A 22,073-nucleotide genomic window follows, 5' to 3' on the forward strand; every position below is an offset into this window, starting at 1 on the left:
AATCCAAAATGCAAATGGTAGTGGGAATAAATACATGTATATGGCTTCCTATGATGTGCCAAGCAGGGGAACTAGGACACTTCCTTTACTAAGTGACATGATGCTCCCCTACTAAGATGACAGTCTTCATCCCCTCTAGGGGGCGACATTTAGTGCCTATTAATTTGACAGTCATCCTAATGTAACTTGTCTTGTCTAGATGGTAGCTGCCCTGTAACCTGGATTATTGCAGGCAGGATTATATGACTGGTAATCCAGCGATGTCATTAGAGGTATCAGTCCTGCTGCTCCTACAGATACTGTGACTAATCCTACACAGCAGTGCCGGCTGTAATCTCCTCATTGTGGACACTTCCCTGGCTCTCATCTAGAATTAGAAAAAGTTAAGTAGGAACCTGTGCTGTGTATTAAGCATCATGGTGCGGTTCTCTAGTGCCTCGCAGCTTCACAATGCAGACACATAGGAGTATATGTGCTGCCATGTAGGATCTGAGCCCATGGTTAAATTGGGGATCCCACGGTCTAGGTCCATGCTCTCTGGCTGTTGCAAAACTACAACTCTCATCTCATAGGTGTTGTAGTATTGCAACTGCTGTAGAGCTGCAGGTTGGGGACACTGGTCTAGATAAAGCTAGTTTATAATAATGCTGTAAGAGAAATCATCTCCCCATGCACGGACCAACCCGTGCTTGTAGGCAAGTATTGTGTAAGATCCAACTTCTTCAGCCGCACGCACGTGTTTGGATGAGCCAGAGCCTCGAAGTTTATTCATCTCCATTCACGGCTTCTGAGACTATTATTTAAATTAATAAAATTTGTTCCCCAGGAATACCCCATCAGCAGGTTAGATGAATCTAACTTCTGATATGTCCCTATTGCACAGGAGACGCTGAGGAGTAAGGTATGTCTCTCACCTTCATCCTCTGTGCCGTTCCCGTGCCCATAGTCATTCACTTCTTGGACTGGTAAGATCGTGTGGAGCACTGCCCCACCCCCATCCACCACTTCTGATAATTAATGGAGCGGGCCCGATTGTTCTAGTAAAAGTGATCTTTTATCTGCGAATTCTGCTATCTGGGCGGGGCTTCACAGGCAAAGCGCCACTTAGCCCCACCCACAACCTACTCTTTGGCCCTGCCCATGTGACTTCAGTCACATGGGTCATGCCCCCTTGGCGGCCATTGGTATGGACTGACCTAGAGGGGGTGGGGCCTAGATCTTTAGGCTGGCCTGTTCCAATGGCGGTTGAGAGACGGGGCCTATACGACAACTACGTCATGGTGGCGTTGTGGGTGAGGCTAAGTAGTGCTTTGACTGTGAAGCCCCGCCCAGATAGCACAATCCGCAGATGATGAAAGATCATGTATAACTGGAACAAGCACCCTGACGTATGATATGAAATAAGGCATGAAAGCTGCAACATTTACCCTTTACATCTGTGTAGAGAAGTCATACTGCAAAAAGGGTGCATGGAAATGGCGCCGAGGATGAAGGTCAGAGAATTGGCTTCCTCCTCGGCGTCTCCAGCGCAATAGAGACGTATCAACAGGTTAGTAACCAATCTTTCTCCTGCTCTGGACAGTTCCTGACATGGACAGAGGTGGCAGCAGAGAGCACTGTGTCAGACTGAAAAGACCCACTTTGTGCAGGGTATACAGCAGCTGATAAGTATGGGAAGATAAGATTTTTGAATTTTTAGATTTGTAATTTACTTCTTACTTTCTGAAACCAGTTGACTTGAAAGAATTTTTTTTTTTGCAGGAGTATCCCTTTTAAATATTGTTCCTGCTGCAAAAAAAAAAAAAAAAGTCACCATTAAAAACATTCATCTCTTTATTGAAAACGTACATGCCAGGGTAAAAACACACAGAAGACAAATCAACAGACCAGGATATAAATAAAAACATGGTTCCTTATTGCTAATGTGCTTAAAATTATAAAAGAAATACAAATGTGTCTATAACTGTGAATTGTTCCAAAATGGATGTATCACATGGCATAGCTCATACAAAAAGAGGGACCACCCCCTGTAGGTCAAAATATTTGCAATCAAAAACATTGCTTACTGAAACAGTGCCACCCCTATCCTCTGGTTGGGTCTGGTATTGCATCTAATAAAGTCGATAAGAACCAAATGTAATACCCTGAACAAGCTATGGATAAGAGTGTCGCTTTAGAAAGAAAGCAGCCATGTTTTAATAATTCTGTGCAACCGCTATAATGCAGCTCGACTGTAGCCGCCATACTACACCCCCAAGACCCGGACTCTATGACTGAACTGTGATCTCCATAGAGCCCTAGGAAGATATATGTGTGTGTGTGTATATCTTATTTTATGGAGTCCAGGTCTTGCAGCTGTTATAGATGCGTCTGCATTATGGCTGTCTGAATAAGGTCTTATCCAGTGGTCTATATTCTGTGCCAGTAGTATAATTTTCAGTATACCCCATCAGCCCTATCAGGGTAGTCGTGCAATGTACATAAATCTGCACTGCTATCATAGTTGTGTCCTATAAACAGTGCCCGTGTCCCCATCACATGACCAGGACAGATGTTTTGTTTTTTTTTGTTTTTTTTTTTAAGTAAACAATAAAAGTTCCTTATGAATGTAATCTGTAAGTAATAACGTTAATATGCTGAATATAAGCTTTAGTTATGTAAACAATACATCATTGTTCTGACGCCATGATCCCCAATCCGCCTTAGGCTAGGGCCATACAGCGAGTCTGGCCACAACAAAAAATATATAGCTGCTTCCTTTCAGAAACTTCCCATCCTCAGTTTGTGTGCAATATTGCAGCTCGGTTCCATTGTAGTGAATGAAGTAGCAATACCACAAACAACCTGAGGGCAGGTGTGGAGCTGTTTTTGAAATACGGCAGCCATGTTTTTCTAACGCTAGATAACCTTTAAAGTGTAACTATCATTTAAATGCAATTTTTCAGAAACCAATAGTACACACGATTTTAAGAAATTATGTAATAGGTTTTATTAAGCGAAAGAGTTTCTTGTGTACTCAAGAAGCTGTTTTTCTACCTCCCCACCCCGCACAGAAGCAGGATTTCTGTGTCCATTATGCTCTATGGAGAGGGGAGGGGTCAAGGGGGGGGGGGTCAGAGGAGAAAAGGCAGCCCTACACAGCAAAACATCCTGCAATTTTCCCTCACCAAGATCCCAGATAAGCCCTGACCTTTCTGACCTGTGTTTTATGTGCCTTGACAGTCTCCAAACTGCCGGGCTGCTTCTCTGCTCTCCCTACTCACTCATCCCCCTCCCCAGGTTATAATGTATTCTGCAAACCTGTATTCACTTTTCTCCTCTATAATGAAGTCGGCTTTGCCTGATATTGAGCAGATAATAAGTGAGGGGGGAGGCTGAAAAACAGCTTTTTGAATACAGAAAGAGGCTTTTTCGCCTAATAAAACCTGTTACGGAATGTCTTAAAATCGCTTGTACTATTGATTTCTGCAAAAATAATTTAAATGACAGCTACACTTTAAGGTCAACGAATGGATCCGTGTTGTGACCTACAGCGTGACGCCTTAGATGCCACACTGATTTTGGTTCACATGACCCCCTAGAGTAGCCCTAGACTAATCGCTTATCGCTAATGTAATGGTTGGAGTTTTGCTGAGATCGATCATTGATCTGATCACAAAGTATAAACTGCAGACAGACAACAGCGGCCACTGCAGGAGAAATGTGGTACTACAACATGCCCATAAATCAGCCACAGTCTATATCACAGATGTCAAACTCAAACCACAATTCCCATTATGCCTGGACAGCTAAAGCTTTGGCTGTCCAGGCATGATGGATACTGTAGTTTTGCAACAGCTGGAGGGCCTGAGTTTGACATCCCTGGATTATATCAGTGCTGATTTCTCTGCTTTATTAACAAAATTAAAATTCATGTTTTCATTACAAAAAAAAACCTTAAAGTCAATAAATACATGATGGATTCCTTAAAAGCTATAGAGATTGGCGGAGATAGGATAAAGCTGAATATATGGGGGAAATCTTGACATTTTAGCGGTAACAATAGGAAACATTGACGGGTGATGGACAAATATGATACAAAGGGGTTGGGGGGGATAGAAAATATATTTTTTTTTATTCATTTATTTTTATCCTTTTGTCCACACGACGGCCCCAAAACTCCAGAAAAACGTTACATCTACCACTGCACACATCTTGTAGGGTTTATATTGATTTTCTGGCATAAATCCTAACCAGAGAGCGAATCACATTCATAAAGGCATAATAATAATAATAATAATAATAATAATACACATGATGTTCGACAAAGTCAATCGACGTCTCTGGCACCGAAAAACACAATTTAAAAAAAGTGTTAAAAAATGTAACACAAAAATAACCGCAATGTAAAAAAAAAAAAAAAATCGTATAACTCGGCTAATTAAAACCAAAAATAAGAAGAGGAGTGCCATAGATTTCCTGCTATATTACTTTTTAAAATTTATTCTGTAAAAACAGCGGGCAGGATACGCAGCCACAGTCGTAGATTTTGCGCGGCTAAAATATTGGCTGCAGGTTTGTGCCTCTTTTTCTAAATTATATAAATGTGGCGGGAAAAGTTGGGGGGTTTAAGAGCTGCGCCATGTTATTAAAAACAAGGCTCCATATTTTTGTAGACACTCTGCCAGTTTTTTTTTGTTTTTTTTATTTACATAGAGCTGGAAAAACAGGTGGAGCTTCTTTGACTGACTACTTAAAGGGGAACTCTGGCAGCACCCTTTTTTTTTTGCAATATGGTCAGGGAGGTGGTAGGTAAAAACATCCACTTACCTCCCCGGCTCCAGCGATGACACCCGCAGTCCGCTGCTTTAGTCCCAGGACACCACTACAGCCGCTGTATGGCTGAGCCGGCCTACCACATGCCGTCCCTTCTCACAACCAGGAAGCAGCGGAGCTCGGGTGTCAGCGCTGGAGCTGGGAGTGTCCTGTCTAGAGTTCTCTTTTAAAATTTTCCAACTAGCCTGGACAACTATAGTGCAAGCTGCACAGGGAAGGACACCCCCTCATAGGGCTTCAATTAAAAAAAAAAAAAGGACTATGGTCTTTGTTTCCCATAGCAACCAATCACAGCTCAACTTTCATTTTGCCACAGCAATTTGAGGCCTGAAAGTTGAGCTGTGTCTGGTTGCTATGGCAACAGAAAGCCAGACTTATTAAATGGCCCGATACTTAATGTATTCAAGCACCGATCTCGTAGAGAACATATTGTATGACATGCGAATCGGGCAGAGAGGGCGGCATGAACAATTGGCGGATCTTTTGTACGGCCCTTTTGCCGGCATTCCTCACCCCCCCCCCCCCCCCCCCACTACACAGAGAGATGTCTGTAAGACAACTGATGATTATTCGATGGGTCAATCCGACTTGATCAGTGTTTGCTCATTCTCAGGCCCTATTACCCATTCTGATGATAACCGCCACCTATAATGGGGCCCTTAGGCAGAGCATAGGTAGATCATTATACAGGATCCCCCATATTACAGAGCCAGTGGATCCCACTTACTTATCATAGGATGAGACTTCTGTTATTTTCATAGGAACCTCTCCTAGGCAAGTTAATGCAGTGACTATCTCCAGATATAGCTGGGCTTCTATAAACCCACCCTTACATACAAAGCAATGCGGACAGTATAAAAGCCATCATAATATGGTATCATCTCACATATAAGTACACTAAATGACATTGACCCTTAGATTATAGAACAGTCTTCAGCAGGACGGTCCATCCATTATACACTGGAGGATTATAACTCCCATCAGGTAATAACCACAGAAGACAGGAGTTTCCATAGTTACAGGTGGACATCCTTTTGTCGTCTTGCATATCTAACACCTATATATTCCTCTTATTGACCTACATAATGCACACCAAGCGAGTACACGATCGATCACTCACAAAGCTTACCCCCAAATTCTTCAGAAAACCTAAGGTGAAGCTTCAGCTAGAATGATATGATGTGAATGAGCTACACTGAATAAACCATGAGTTTTGCACGTGCATGATAAGCGGTATTTGCATAGTTTTATCTGCGTTACTATCCACTTTATACTCTTACACAACTCCTTTTATTCCTCCATTGCATCTAAAATTAAATATCAAGCAAATAATATTACAAAATTTCCTTCTGTTTTATATATATATATGGCTTATATGCAGACCTAAGTGTCGCCATGGTAACAGACTACAAACAAACCCTGTGTAGTCTGACTCTGCAGCCTTGTGTAACTCCAATCCTCCTTTCTTTTCGCCTCCGACTTACAACAGAAGAGGCAGGATGGGAGCACCTTGGGTTTGTTTGCCATGGTAACCATGAAGACACATAAATCTGCTCAGGAGCGGTGTACACAAAACTGTTTACCAAGAAACAGGAAATGTATGCAAAAGTGTACACGCCCTTTAAGAATACATACAGGTTGTTCCACAATGGGGAGCCACCAGCTTTTACAACTGATGTTAGGATGTGGTTTTTGCCAAGTTTTCTTTTAGGTTCTCCTGATATAATATTTAGATATTTACAGATTATAAAAACCGGCAGATGGCAGGGGCAGCAGGGAAATTGATTACAAGTACTAACTTACCTCTCCCCGTGCCCGCGGTGAGCGACAGGGCCTGTCGCAGTAGGCCTGTCCCGTGCTGATGGACTGGTCACTCAACCAATCAGTGACTGGAGCGTTCTCCCGCCCCAGTTACTGACTGGCTGAGCTGACTGGCGGGTCGTTGACATGTCAGCTCCGGAGATCAGCGGGGGTCCTGCGGCCGGTCCTGCCGCTCACCGCAGGCACGGGGAGAGGTAAGTTAGTACTTGTAATGAGTTTCCCCCCTGCCTACTGCCGGATATTATAATCCACCAGACTTCTCCATTAACAAGCTGGTTTCACTGCTTAGATTTTTTAAATAATTATTTATGCTGTGTTTTTTTTCTCTATTCAAATACACAACTGCTTTCAAAATGTTGCTGGTTGCCCTTGGAAACAGACTACAGTTAACTCCACCCACTGTCAGACATGTGACTTAGCAGCAGTAAATGCATTAGGGCCCCCTATGGGAGTTAACTTCAGTATGAGCGTGTGGGGCCTGTGCTGTAAAATGCTGCCGATGTGTCATAGGTAGCAAAATATCAAGAGGCTTATGGAAACGGGGCACAGGTCGAAACGCTCCCGTACCAGTTTGTGCTTCAAGGTTTTTTTTTACATGTTTAACTCCATAGTTCTCCACCCTATAGTCAACAATGAAAATCCACAACATTTGACAAAACTACAACTACATGCAGCTGTTTTAGACCACTAGAGGCAAATGCTGCAGCAGCCAAGACAGGCAGGATATACAGAAGCCAAATAGAGATGGCCACAATGATCAAATCCTACTCATACCTGTTACTCAAACCCCATTATGGGGAATAACAAAGTTGCTGGTTGCAAGGATGGATTTTTTTTTCTTCTAGTAAAACAGCACAATTTCTTATAAAAATCTATTTAAAAAAAAAAAATTCTTACATTTTACAAGACCAGATATGGAGATATAATAAGAGTGTCTACTCTACTAGTGGTCATTCTGAGTGATACCTTTTAGGTGTCCTTTAATGGACGCTACAATCTGTTAGGGCCCTATTACATGGGGCGATTATAGTGCGAAAAATCGTTATTTCGTTCAGATTCAAGCGATAATCGTTTCGTGTGCATGCAGGCAACGATCAAACGACCAATGAGAAATCGTTCATGTGTCGTGGATCGTTGATTTTTTTGGCTGACACCAAAATCATTGTCAGTCGTTCACTAATCTTTCAGAGTAATTCCACATCGTTCCCTCATTTGCTGGGATCAGATGGAGTAAACGATCATAGTAACGATAGCAACTATCGAGTATCGTTCTGTGTAGTATGGGGAACGATTTCAAGAAGCTCTCATTTGCATGTATCGTTTATCGTTAAAAATCGCTTTGTCTAATAGGACCCTTACAATATGTGCTTTGGTGTGTTGGCACCGCAGGACACAATGGTCGCCCATAGGACTGTTTGGCTGCGAGCTCACTTACTGAGCCCATATACAGCTAGGGTTGTATACACATATGTTTATGGTTAGCGATGTCCGTGAAGCCCTTGTAAAATAATCTCCCGAATCATCCTGATTATCGCTCTGTGTAATAGGGCGCTTAGTCCTACTGTCCAGGAAGTATTGGCAGTTTGTCTGCAATGTGCATGCAGGAGAGTTCAATGTTGCATAGCGAACGCAGGATTAAGTTCAGAGTTCAGAGCTGGGACCAGTAAGGGCCTGTACACACTGAGCAACAGAGGTGGAATATACGAGCGGAATCTGTGTGGCAGATTCCGCTTGAAATTCTGCCTGTCCCATTGCTTTAATGGGATTTCTTGTGCGCCTCTGCTCTCCACTCGAAGAATGAACATGTCTCTGCATTAGGAGACACTATATTTAAGAGATAAATAGATAAAAACGCGTCGGTTTGGGATTATTGTTTTTACGTGGAAGATTTTCTTTTCCATAGAAGAATTGTGCCTTCTATGCTGATAGATGTATCTCCTTGCATTAGTTGACATCATGGGGGGAGATTTATCAAACATGGTGTAAAGTGAACCTGGCTCAGTTGCCCCTAGCAACCAATCAGATTCCACCTTTCATTCCTCACAGACTCTTTGGAAAATGAAAGGTGGAATCTGATTGGTTGCTAGGGGCAACTGAGCCAGGTTCACTTTACACCATGTTTGATAAATCTCCCCCCATGTCTCTATCATAACTAAAGGGAACCAGTTATCACAATTGTCCGGAACAGCTCCCATCTGCACCCAGTACGCCTCCAGCACAGCTCCCTTACCGTATCAACGGTAGCTTTATATCCATAAAGAACGTGTCTTATTCCTGCACGTGAGGCTGGGAAAGGGGACACAGCTAGTCATGTGCTGCCAGACCCAATCCTTTTTCACAGATATAAATTTATCACTGCGGACATTGCTGATGTGGTTAGGGGGCTGTGACGGAGGTGTATTGGGTGTACCATGCTGATTGATTCCCTTTAATAGCCCACTCCAGGGCTAGAAACGCGTTGGTTTGGGATGGCTTTTATATCTTTGAAATGCATTTGGAAAATACTTTAAAAGGTTTCGATAAAACCCATGGTCTTGGGTTGAGTCTATGAGAACCTACAAGTCCTAATGAACAGTGAGCTGGTAGAATTTTCTTTTTCCTGCTTCCACTAATCATGATATATCAGGCCCCAACTCCATAACTTACATATTTATGCCCCATTCTCGGGACAACTCCTTTGGTGGGATTTATATAAGTCCTGCCCCTTTTATAGACCAGATCCTGGTGTTTTCCTGGCAGAACCAGGACTATTGGTAAGTATACAATTGTTGATGCCCTTCTGGATTTACACATAACCTCTATATTATGGTTTAAAAAAAAAAACATGCAACAATGACTTAAAGAGCTTGGTGCTCATAGTAACCAATCAGAAGTCAGCTTTATTTACCAATCTGCACTGGGAAATATAGAACCTGATTGGTTACTAAGGGCAACTCTGCCCTTTGCCCCTCCAAGAATTGATACCAAGGCCTATGTTCCCTCACAAGTGGTACAGTCCAATTTTGTCGTAGTACACCTATGGTTAAGTAGCCACGCTATGTGATGCATGTTGTAAGAAACACGAAAAAGTACAGGCTGGATAAGAGGCAGCCATTTTGGACCACAATGGAAAAGCACTGGTAAACAAACGCTTAAAATGGCCGCCATGGATAGTAAAAATTGTATCAAATGCTCCTTATGTTGGTTCAAGTTATAGCCCCTTTTTAACACTGTACATAAAGCTGTCCTCCGGGCACGGGCACTGCCGTAATAACACTTCACTTGGCAATACCAGGTCTGATGGTTAAAAAAACAACAATGGAGGAACTGTGGTCCAAGATGACAGATGGCGGTTGTAAACTCACAAATGTTGTCAGATAAAAACCACTAATCGCCTCACACAATTCCCAGTTTTGGGTCACGTTGCAAAAAGCTGGCAATCTCAATATTTAAAAAAAAAAAAAAAAGAGAGAGAACGTGTAAAAATGCTAATTTTTGAATTAAAAGCATAAATAAAAATCTCATAATAAATAGTCACAAATCCTTAGAAAAAGAACAAGTGAAGGGGTAAAGTGCAAATGGAAGCACCAGGGATCCGCGTGGCCTTGTCAAATCCTAATCTGGTAGCCGACGTCATTGAGGGTGCTGAGGTCCGCTGGTGTCTTGTCCATCATGGCCGGCCTAGGAAGACAAGGACAGGAAAGGGTTACTGGGTGGAGCCGGTAACAAGAGGGGTACACATCTCCTACCCTAAATAACATTAAAGGAGACCTCCGGATTGGGGTGATTTTTGGCGGAGTGCTGGGGAGGATGAAAGAAGTAACACGCTCTCACCTCCCCTGCTCCATCGCTGATGCCGGTATCTTACAGCTCCAGTCTCCCAGTCCTGGCCGCCTCTGGGTCTGAGTGGGGACCTGGGACGTAGCGCGACAGGCCCACTCAGCCAGTCAGCGGCCGTAGCGGAGACAAGTTTGCTATAAAGCATGTGTCTATGTGCTATTAGAAGGCTGCTTCCCTAATAATGTACAAAAAGCTAAATTGAAAAAAAAAAAATAATAGAAAAAGTGGCTATGATCACTTCCTTTAAAGCAGGGGTCTGCAAACCGGGACTAGGTTACAGATGGTTCAACGTCAATCTGTGGCACCGGTGAATCAGAGCACTGTGCAGGGGTAAGATGCGATGTCCCATCAGCTCTAAGGGTTTAGTGCCGGTCCACGCATAGCAATGCATGGTACAATGTGCGGGGGTGCTGGCGGGGCCCGAGTGTATAGTGCTGCCCCACCCCCTGACGGGCCATGGAAAAATGGTCTTGTCTGAAGTCAGACCCTGATGGAAAAAAAGGTTGGGGACCACTGCTTTAAAGTGTAGCGGTTGCTTTAAAGCCAATGTACCACTATAGGTACATCACTTTGTGTTTCTTAGATGAACAGAACGGTGTTGGCGCAGCTACCGGTGCCACAGTCCTTTTGTTCAACTGCCGCCCAGTTTCCGTGCACCGCACCAGTCTATTCCCAAGCACCATCCCAGTATGAAGCACTGGAGGCTGGCCCGCAGGCCCCCAGTGTGGCGAAACACCCTCCCCATTAGAATCAATGAAGCCGCATCACAGAGGGGAGATCGTCACACTGGGGGGTGCTCCAGGGCGGGCCGATGCCCAGGAATAGACGGGCACCATGCACGGGAACCAGGCGGCAGTTCATCCCCATCCCCACTCCGCCACTGGTGTGTTCATATAAAAGACACAGAGCGATGTATCTAGTGGTACATTCACTCTAGCAAAAACCTAGCATGTACGACAGACTTGTCAAAAGTTTTGCTCAACTGACGTGTGAAGACCCCAACTGATCTCTAGAATCCCCACCCCCACTGTCAGTGAGATTGACTCAGTCCCATAGACTCGCCTTAGGGCCCTATAAACAATCTCATTTGCGATCGTTTATCGTTAGTCGTTAATCGTTAAAAACCGCTCCGTGTAATAGGACCGTTATGGAGACATCTTGGTCACATGGTACAGAGCTGGGAGAATACATGATAAGTGATCTAGAGATCAGGCTGAACGCTCAGATGTTCTTACCACGAGAAGGAGAAGTTTTCTAAATAAATGTTTTTTCAAAAATATTTACCTTGACGAGTCGTACAAGTATAACTATATTATAATGAGGATGCCCCTTTAAGGTAAGTTGTCCAAATTTGAAACTTAAAAATTCTATTCTGCATCTTTTTTTTTTCACATTAAAATGTAATATATAGAATTAAGAATTTTTTATTTCTCATAACTTCAGAGAAATATAATGAGAAACCCGTCTTCATAGTGGTTCCACATTCCGGCAGTGATGTTTCCTTCCTGACATCATGGGAAGATTCCTGACCTTCTAGTAATGTCAGATCAGGATGCCGGGCTCGCTGCAGTTCATTCCAGGGTATTCTCTCATCCTGGAATCCTGTGACGTTGGCGGCAGCTGGCAGCAGAGCGGTGTCCCCCCTCCTGACCCCCGTATAACAGGACGGTGATGTAGTGATTCCACACATAGACTCCTGTGTTATTACTGAATCCCAGGCTCTAAATACTTCTAGGCCAGGGGTGAATGGGGGAAGACTGAGGCGGTGACACCGATCCTATAATTATCAGCCCGGCTCAATGGGGCGGCAGCGTTACACGTGCCAGGGCTGTGAAATCACGGGTAAATATAGGCCTTTGTGTCATGGCTGCCACGTTTACTGTAGGTTATGTTTGGATACATGTTGCTTATTTCTGCCTTTGGCTCTTGTGTAATCCCTAACAACAGTAGTATTTACCGGGGGAGGAATTACACAGCGCTCAATGGAGAGGGCTGGCGTGTCTGGCGCATCACCGAGAGGGGAGTACGGTTACATGAGGCAGCAGAATCTATAATTATAGGGTTACACTGGCCGACGTCACTCACTCCGCGCCACCTGTGCCACGCCAGATACACAGCACACCCCCTGCAGGGCATTAACCCCTTCACTGCCCAGAGAGATCATAGATAGATAGATAGATAGATAGATAGATAGATAGATAGAAACGATGATCGGCACACCAAATCAGTGAAAACGATGTGGTTTATTCCCAATTTAACGCGTTCACAAAGTGCAACACAGCAAACCAATGTTTTGGTGATGCATCCACCATTTTCAAGTGCACCAAAATGTACTTTGCTGTGTTGCACTTTGTGAAAGCGTTAAATTGGGAATAAACCACATCGTTTTCACTGATTTGGTGTGCCGATCATCGTTCTTACCTATACACTGAGGTTCGTGGTCGGAACCACGTCTGCTGACACCCGCTACGTTGGGACTTTTAGTACCACTCACATACTGAAGATGGATGGATGGATGGATGGATGGATGGATAGATAATAGATAGATAAATAGGAGATAGATAGATAGATAGATGATAGACAGATAGATAGGAGATAGATAGATAGTATATAGGAGATAGATAGATAGATAGATAGATAGATAGATAGATAGATAGATAGATAGATAGATAGGAGATAGATAGATAGATAGATAGATAGATAGATAGATAGATAGATAAGAGATAGATAGATAGGAGATAGATAGATAGATAGATAGATAGATAGATAGATAGATAGATAGATAGATAGGAGAGAGATAGATGATAGATAGATAGATAGATAGATAGATAGATAGATAGATAGATAGGAGATAGATAGATAGGAGATAGATAGATAGGAGATAGATAGATAGGAGATAGATAGATAGGAGATAGATAGGAGATAGATAGATAGGAGATAGATAGATAGGAGATAGATAGATAGGAGATAGATAGATAGGAGATAGATAGATAGATAGGAGATAAATAGATAGATAGATAGATAGATAGATAGATAGATAAGAGATAGATAGATAGATAGATAGATAGATAGATAGATAGATAGGAGAGAGATAGATAGATAGATAGATAGATAGATAGATAGATAGATGATAGATAGACAGACAGACAGACAGACAGACAGATAGATAGATAGGAGAGAGAGAGAGAATAGATAGATAGATAGATAGATAGATAGATAGATAGATAGATAGATAGATAATGCCTGTTCTTCAGGATCAGAGTGAATCTGATGACACTTACGATTTATCTCTCCGGCACACACGTCTCTGGGGGCTGATTCGGACTCTGGGAGGAGACACGGATTTCCCTCTTCTTTCCTTTACAGGTGATTGAGCACTTGAAGACTTCAAGATCTATATAGAGAATAATAGAAGATTATAGAGGTGCTATTTGCTGTGTTCTGTTCCATAGTCTAGGACGGCTCTGATGCCACAGTCCACTATTGGTCAGGTCCCAAAGATTTATTATTTTCCAGCACATATTACTTATTCCAGTAGAATATTATAAGACTCAGTCAGCTTCTCATGTCTGTGTAAAGTTCCATATTTCTCCCCACATTTTATATACCACCCTACATGGCTATGCTGTCATATACAACTGTATACTAATGGTCTCTGCCGCTTATCAGGAGACCCATTAAGCTAATGAGTGTACTTCAGGTGGTTTGGTAGGACTGGTAATCCCGTTCTCCCGTTTGGGGCGAGAAGATAAAAACTAAAAAAAGAAAAATTTCTACTGTAACCATCTCCATGCAGCTCCGTCTCTCACTCAGTATCACACATTATAGGCTTAGATACAGATGTTGGCAGTGAAGATTATATTACTTTTATACATTCTAAATACTGGAATAAATATAAGGGTGCCTAAGTACTTCATGTTCTTTACTCTAAGAAGCCAAATCACTTTGAAAAGCGAAATAAGAAAAATCTGTTTCCATGGCAACTGATAAGTCGTGTTCTGATCCGAGCAGAATGAAATAAAGGGACACTCTGTGTAAAGCCGCTGCCTACCGCAAAGCTTAAAGGAAGCAGAACGTATTATAGAGACCGCATGGAGTTACTGGGCTTCCTATGGGAACTAGAGGATTTCATTCAGTGTTATTCTGTATATCTATATACACATACGCGGCACAAGTTAGGATACATTTCACTTTTTCATTACTTTATTCTTTTTTGGGGGGTACTACGCGTGCCCTTCCCCTGCAATTTGCTGTCCACCGCCTGTTGTTAGGGGAAATGTGTCTCTAGTAAGGCCCCGTTCCCACTGAGCAAAGGTAGCGGAATTCCTCTACGGAATTGTCCGCCGCGGAATGCCGTTAGCCTCCCGCTCATAATGGGAGTCTATGGGAGGCGCGCGCTCCTGCTCTGTACGTGTTAAAGAATGAACATGTTCATTCTTCAGCGCGTACAGAGCAGGAGCGTGCGCCTCCCATAGAATCCCATTATGAGCGGGAGGCTAACGGCATTCCGCGGCGGAAAATTCCATCGAGGAATTCCGCTACCTTTGCTCAGTGGGAACGGGGCTTAACAGCTACTTCAGGATGAAACACAGGAAGAAGGGGTACAGAATGAAAGAGAACCTAAAGGCCCTATTACACGGGCCGGCAACGAGGAGCAAACGAGCGCTGTCCCTGCTCACTGCCCCTATTACACGGGCCGGCAACGAGGAGCAAACGAGCGCTGTCCCTGCTCACTGCCGCCGCTATTCCACGTGGCAGCAGCGAGCGGGTGAGTCCAGGGAGAGCGGGGGTGATCGCTGATCGTCCGGGCAGCCCGTAGGATATAGCGGCGGTCTGCTGCCACCGCTCCTTTTCCACAGAGTGACGGCAGAAGATCGCTGCTATATAAGTCGTTTGTATTTCAACATGTTGAAAGACAAACGACTTCAACGATGAGCGGACATGAACGATGTCGGCTGATCATTGCCTCCTATTCCACGGGACGATTATCAGCCGTAATGGCCGATATTGGTCGATAATCGTTCCGTGTGATAGGGCCTTAAGAGAGCCTGGGCTGTGGACCTACAAGCTGAGATGACTTCCTGAAAGGTAAATCAAGGCTTCCCTTTCATCTCTCACCACCCATAATTTTCACAACTCTTCAAACTCCAAGCTTATCGAGGGTCCTCGTACATTAGCTAAGGACGTCATCTCTCTCCGGAAGACCACCACATGTCTACATTACATAGGCAGCATACTGATATTATTGGCACATTGGCATGTAATGCTTTTTTTGTACCTGTGGAGGCGCTGCAGGAAAATGCAACCCTTCTGCAGCTACCATAGACTGTAATGGAAAGCAATGCACCATTTCCTTTCATCTTGGATAAACAAACTGGGGATACTGGACCCTTTATCAGAGACATATAACATATTCCACTATGGAGTCTGAAAAGTTGGAGTGCCCACTTAATAAAGAGCTCGGACCAGAGATCACAGTGGATTATAGTGGCCACTCTTCACCCACCTTCATCCTCATGTCCCTGGCGTGTTTCTCCAGCTCCTTCTTGATATCGGCCCGCACCATCTTCCCCATGTTGATGACCAGATACTTCCACTCAATAGGCTGGAACGTGTGGGGATCGTGAGGGACATATAAACCAATTTTGACTTTCTTCACCGTGTGAGAATATTTTTTGTACGAGTCTTCAAAGTCAAAGATGAGCTCGCTCAGAGTCTTAAAGGTCATAGGTTTATCCATAAGATCCGATCTTCTGCTCATGCCCAGTGTCCCGTAGCGTCCATTATGGTGGATCCCCAGCACCACGTGGTGGAAGAAGTTCCCTGAGAACTGGGTTTTAAAGCTGATGGGAAACCGCTCCACACTGGTCTGACCATTGGTGAGATATCTGGAGCAGTAAATTAAGGAAAGACGCGCCAATAGGTAAAATACATAGACTGCACACATAGTATAGGGATATCCTGACACACTCATTATACCGTGTATTATAGTGATATCCTGACACACTCATTATACAGTATACTATAGTGATAGCCTTACACACTGATACTGTATAGTATAGTGATAGCCTTACACACTCATCATACGGTATGGTATAGTGATATCCTGACACACTCATTACACTGTATGTTATAGTGATATCCTGACACACTCATTACACTGTATGTTATAGTGATATCCTGACACACTCATTACACTGTATGTTATAGTGATATCCTGACACACTCATTACACTGTATGTTATAGTGATATCCTGACACACTCATTACACTGTATGTTATAGTGATATCCTGACACACTCATTACACTGTATGTTATAGTGATATCCTGACACACTCATTACACTGTATGTTATAGTGATATCCTGACACACTCATTACACTGTATGTTATAGTGATATCCTGACACACTCATTACACTGTATGTTATAGTGATATCCTGACACACTCATTACACTGTATGGTATAGTGATATCCTGACACACTCATTACATTGTATGTTATAGTGATATCCTGACACACTCATTACACTGTATGTTATAGTGATATCCTGACACACTCATTACACTGTATGTTATAGTGATATCCTGACACACTCATTACACTGTATGTTATAGTGATATCCTGACACACTCATTACACTGTATATTATAGTGATATCCTGACACACTCATTAAACTGTATGTTATAGTGATATCCTGACACACTCATTACACTGTATGTTATAGTGATATCCTGACACACTCATTATACCATATACTATAGTGATATCCTGACACACTCACATTATACTGTATGGTATATACAGTGACATTGCAGGGCACTCAGTATAGGGATCGGCTGGCACATGCCATATGCTGACCCATTGATGTGCCCGGGCACGCTGCCTCAGAATACATTCAACACACAACAAAAGGAATTATCATCAGTTCACCAACTCTGAACAAAAGGACGGATCCTAAGTACTGGCTGCCCGCAGGCTGCATGTGACATTTCACAGAAGCCGCTTCCTGCGTTATCCCAGGTGACCTTTACCTCTTATTTCCTTATCCTGTTATTGCAATGCGGCAGGCACGTCACAACGGACGTCAAGATACAAAGTGCAAACCCCCTGAATAAGACGCTGAAAGAAAACTAAGGTGTGAAACATAAAATAGGCAAAACCTTCAACATCTATCTTCATGTTCTGCCTATAAACTCATGCATATTGTAAGACCACGCTGTAACCAGGGACACTACCTAATCAATACCTTCTCCACCTGATATGTCGTAACAAAGTTTCACGCTATTACTTAGGTTATAATATATAAGGGTGCAATACCTCCCTCCACAACTGGGGGGCAGTACAACATAAGACAAAAAAATAAGTAGTGTTTCTTAACGGGAAAGAGTCAATTTTTTTACAGGTTGACAACAGCTTTGTTTTTGTTTTGTTTTTTTTGACTATTCCTCTTTTCTTTTTTTTTTCTCTCAACACTTTTCAAATATTAAAGGAGAAGTCCGGCCAAAATTAATTTTTGATATGTTGTTACTTATGAAAAGTTATACAAATTTCTAATGTACATTAATTATGGGAAATGCACATATACTGCTATTTCCCTTAATTTAGTAGATCAGGAAGTGTTAGAAATATCTCTGAAGAAGTGACGTCACGACCCAGGGTGTAATTCCTATGGAGTGTCCAGCAGGGGGCGCTCTCTATATAGAAGTCTATGGGACTTTATTGTTTCTACGGGTTTCTATGTAATGTAATGTAATGTACAGTGCTTTATTGAATGAATACATCTATGGAATACTTTGGGGAGCAAGTGTCCTTGCTCCCCAAAGTATTGCATAAATGTATTTATTCAATACATTCAATACACAGTAAGCCCGCCGATCCGCCGCATTCCCGCCGATCCGCCACACGCTGATCCGCCGCATTCCCGCCGATCCGGACCATATACATTGAACTACAGCTCCCATCATCTGCTTCTAGTATGAACAGGTGATGGGAGCTGTAGTTGGGTAATGGATATGACATGCCGCCGGGCGCATGGGGGAGCCGCTCAGTACACAGGAGCGCTCCCCCTCCTCCTCCTCCTCCTTCCGTGATAACTTCCGCCTATAGCACTGCTGACTCCCTGCCTGGCCGCCGCTCTCCGCTCACATATACCGGCTCCCGGCATCAGCGCGGACACCAGGATGCATCGGGAGCCGGTATGTATGGGGGGAGAGCGGAGAGCGGCGGCCAGGCAGGGAGTCAGCATTGGTATAGGCGGAAGTTATCCCGGAAGGAGGAGGAGGGGGGAGAGCTCCTGTGTACTGAGCGGCTCCCCCCTGCGCCCGGCGGCATGTCATATCCCTTACCCAACTACAGCTCCCATCACCTGTTCATACTAGAAGCAGATGATGGGAGCTGTAGTTCAATGTATATGGTCCGGATCGGCGGGAATGCGGCGGATCAGCGTGTGGCGGATCGGCGGGAATGCGGCGGAAATTCGGCGGATCGGCGGGCTTACTGTGTATTGAATGAATACATTTATGCAATACTTTGGGGAGCAAGGACACTTGCTCCCCAAAGTATTCCATAGATGTATTCATTCAATAAAGCACTGTACACTACATTACATTACATTACATAGAAACCCATAGAAACAATAAAGTCCCATAGACTTCTATATAGAGAGCGCCCCCTGCTGGACACTCCATAGGAATTACACCCTGGGTCGTGACGTCACTTCTTCAGAGATATTTCTAACACTTCCTGATCTACTAAATTAAGGGAAATAGCTCTATATGTGCATTTCCCATAATTAATGTACATTAGAAATTTGTATAACTTTTCATAAGTAACAACATATCAAAAATTAATTTTGGCCGGACTTCTCCTTTAACACCCAGATTGTGGCTGCTCCTCTAATAAAGTCGTCTGCATCATGTTGCTTTCCAGCTGTCGCAACGTATTAACTTTAAACATGTTGGGAGGTGTAGTCCTGCCACCACTGGTGAGTGACTGAGGAACCACGAGAGATGTTCCAATTTGTGGCCATGTAAAGGGGTAGTTCACAAAAAAAAATTATTTTCAATCAATTGGTGCCAGAAAGTGGCAGAGTTTTTGAAATTACTTTAATAAAAAAACCTCAGGTCTTCCAGTACTTATCAGCTGCTGTATGTCCTGCAAGAAGTGGTGTATTTTTTCCAGTCTGGAGAGCAAAAGTGGTTTTCTATGAGGATTTGATACTTCTCTGGACAGTTCCTGACATGGACAGAGGTGGCAGCAGAAAGCACTTTGTCAGCTTGGAAAAAATACATTACTTCCTGCAGCACATACAGCAGCTGATAAGTACCAGAAGACTTGATATTTTTTAATAGAAGTAAATTACAAATCTCTGGCACTTGCTGAGACCAGTTGATCTGAAAGAAAAGACATTTTTTGTGAACTCTCTCTTTAAATTCGGAAAAAGCTTAAAGGCGATCCAATCATGATGCTTTTATACCTAGACCTCTAACCACGACATGCACAACTCCACATCAATATGCCAGGGTGGGTAGGAGATGTAAGGCGTGCGTGCCCACCATATCTAATGGGGAGGTAATCATAATGAAAAATTATGTCCAACTTCACAACCAAATTTATTTTACTTTCCCAATAAAACTAAAATAAGCAACTCCTATATGTCACCATGGCAACAGACAACAATAAAACTGTGTAGTCTGACCCTGTGGTCAGACTCAGACCCTCTTCCATCTTTCCCCTACTTAATGCCAAGAATCATTCTACACCAGGTTTTTTTTTTTGTTGTCCAATACCATGAAGCCATATGGGTTTGCATATAAAGCAATGTTTTATTGAATAATTTTAAAGGTATTTTCTCCTCCCCTGAGGAACATACTAACATTGATTTGAATAGGCACTGTCACTTACATTGAGAAGAGCACAGCTGAGCGTATTTAACAATCAGTGGGGGTATCAACACCCACCTAGTCCATGCCAAACCTTTTTTTTTTTTAAGTGACAGGGACACTTTAAAAACTTAACCAACCTTGCTGGAGTTGACTGACGAATACAAACCAAGCAAACACATAGCAAAATATAGCTCTAAACAACCAGCTGGGTAACTCTACTCTGTCTGAGACGTATCCTGGACCATCAAAGTGTGCCGTGCAAACAGTAACACCCTCTATTTGACAGAAGCGCCCAGCCATGGTGAAGACTGCTTGTCGGCCATCATTGTCCCGCTTCACAGACTTGTTGCTGTATGAGAGTGGATCAATAAGGATTCAGGATTTCTACCCTGACAGTGTAAACACACCCCGAGAATTGTTTACCTACGTGGACAGCAACAAAAGGCCATGCACACCTTTATTAGCAGCGGTCTAAACAGGAATTTCCTTAAAGTGGACCTGTCACCCATACATCATCAACCAAACAATATACAGTGGTGCCTTGGATTCAAATCCAAATCTACTCTTAAACCAAGGCAAATTTTCCCATAAGAAATCACTGATATGCAGACAATTGGTTCACACCCCAATTATAATGATTTTTTATTCTGAATAACATGTAAAACAAATGTAACAAACATTTAGAAACAGCAGAATATGTGATATTATAAGTTACTGTACAATATAGCAATCAGCATGTGGGGTATAAAGTATAAGAATGAAAAAACAGCAGCAGTTTGCAGATACAGGATGGAGCTGCAGATCCCCATAATGCAGTAGTGTAGTACAACAGGCTAGAATAGAGAAGCAGGGCTGCTGCCAGAGGTCTGTGTGGTATTAGACTTAAAGTTTCCAACCACTGTGAAGGTCTAAATTTAAAACGTAACTTTTAATGTAAATAATATTTAATAAATGTGCGATAATCAGACGTTAAAAACTGGATGGAGTGACTAACTTCCTTATCACTCTTAGTGTAGTATGTAGGCTGTTGTCAAACTGATTATCCAATGAGTCTCATACGAGATATTTGTCTATAATAAATGTTGGGCAGCATCTGTTGGTAAAGTGATGAATCAGATTTGTAAGTCGTTTAGGTCTCGTGGGAACCAATAGTTCCTAACTTACAGCTATAGCGACACCTAAACCATAGGTAGATAGAATGGAGCACAGTGTTGATTTGTCATGTGACATACACAGCTCTTGTATCTCGTCTAGTAGTTAACAATGTTTATTTGAGATTCACTGTATCTTAGAGGGATAACTGCAATGAGCGTAAACGCTGATGTTCAGCTTCAGTGAATGCAGCCTTTAAGTAATTATCAGTGTCTATAAAGGCCGATAGCCTTATAGCAGAATATCGGTCTCTATAACGTAACGAGACTCAGTCTCTGTTGTTAGACAGGATACATGGCGCTATAAACGGCGATCTTGGGATAATCCCTTTTGAATATCGCCAGTCGGTCAGTATGCAGTCACTATGAATGTATGAATGTATATGCTGCTATTCCAATTTGGTATTACTAATGTAGACTTCAGCAATGACACATACAGTAGCGTTAGTCCTGCCCGGCACAGCGGCCGCTAGTGCCGGGACTGATATGACTCTTATCTCGCTAACTCAATCTCGTGATCAGTAAAGCCACTCCATCGATTAAAAACATACAAACACCCACCACCACCCCAACGTTTCA

General features: G+C 42.9%; 1 protein-coding gene across 4 annotated transcripts in view; it reads right to left on the bottom strand.

Annotated features, from left to right (window-relative positions):
• Positions 1–8,739: 8,739 nt before the first annotated feature.
• The window catches only part of VASH2 (vasohibin 2), a 57,243-nt gene continuing 43,909 nt past the window's right edge, over positions 8,740–22,073 (bottom strand). For all 4 annotated transcript variants that reach the window (XM_069954316.1, XM_069954319.1, XM_069954317.1 and 1 more), the window contains exons 6-8: positions 15,962–16,343; positions 13,737–13,849; positions 8,740–10,296 (exon numbers count right to left, since the gene is read on the bottom strand). In XM_069954316.1, coding sequence (XP_069810417.1) covers positions 10,224–10,296; positions 13,737–13,849; positions 15,962–16,343 — 568 coding nt within the window. In that variant the 3' untranslated portion in view covers positions 8,740–10,223. The remainder of the gene's footprint in view (positions 10,297–13,736; positions 13,850–15,961; positions 16,344–22,073) is intronic.

The sequence above is a fragment of the Dendropsophus ebraccatus genome, chromosome 15 (genome assembly GCF_027789765.1).
Source record: "Dendropsophus ebraccatus isolate aDenEbr1 chromosome 15, aDenEbr1.pat, whole genome shotgun sequence".
Taxonomy (NCBI): Eukaryota; Metazoa; Chordata; class Amphibia; order Anura; family Hylidae; genus Dendropsophus; species Dendropsophus ebraccatus.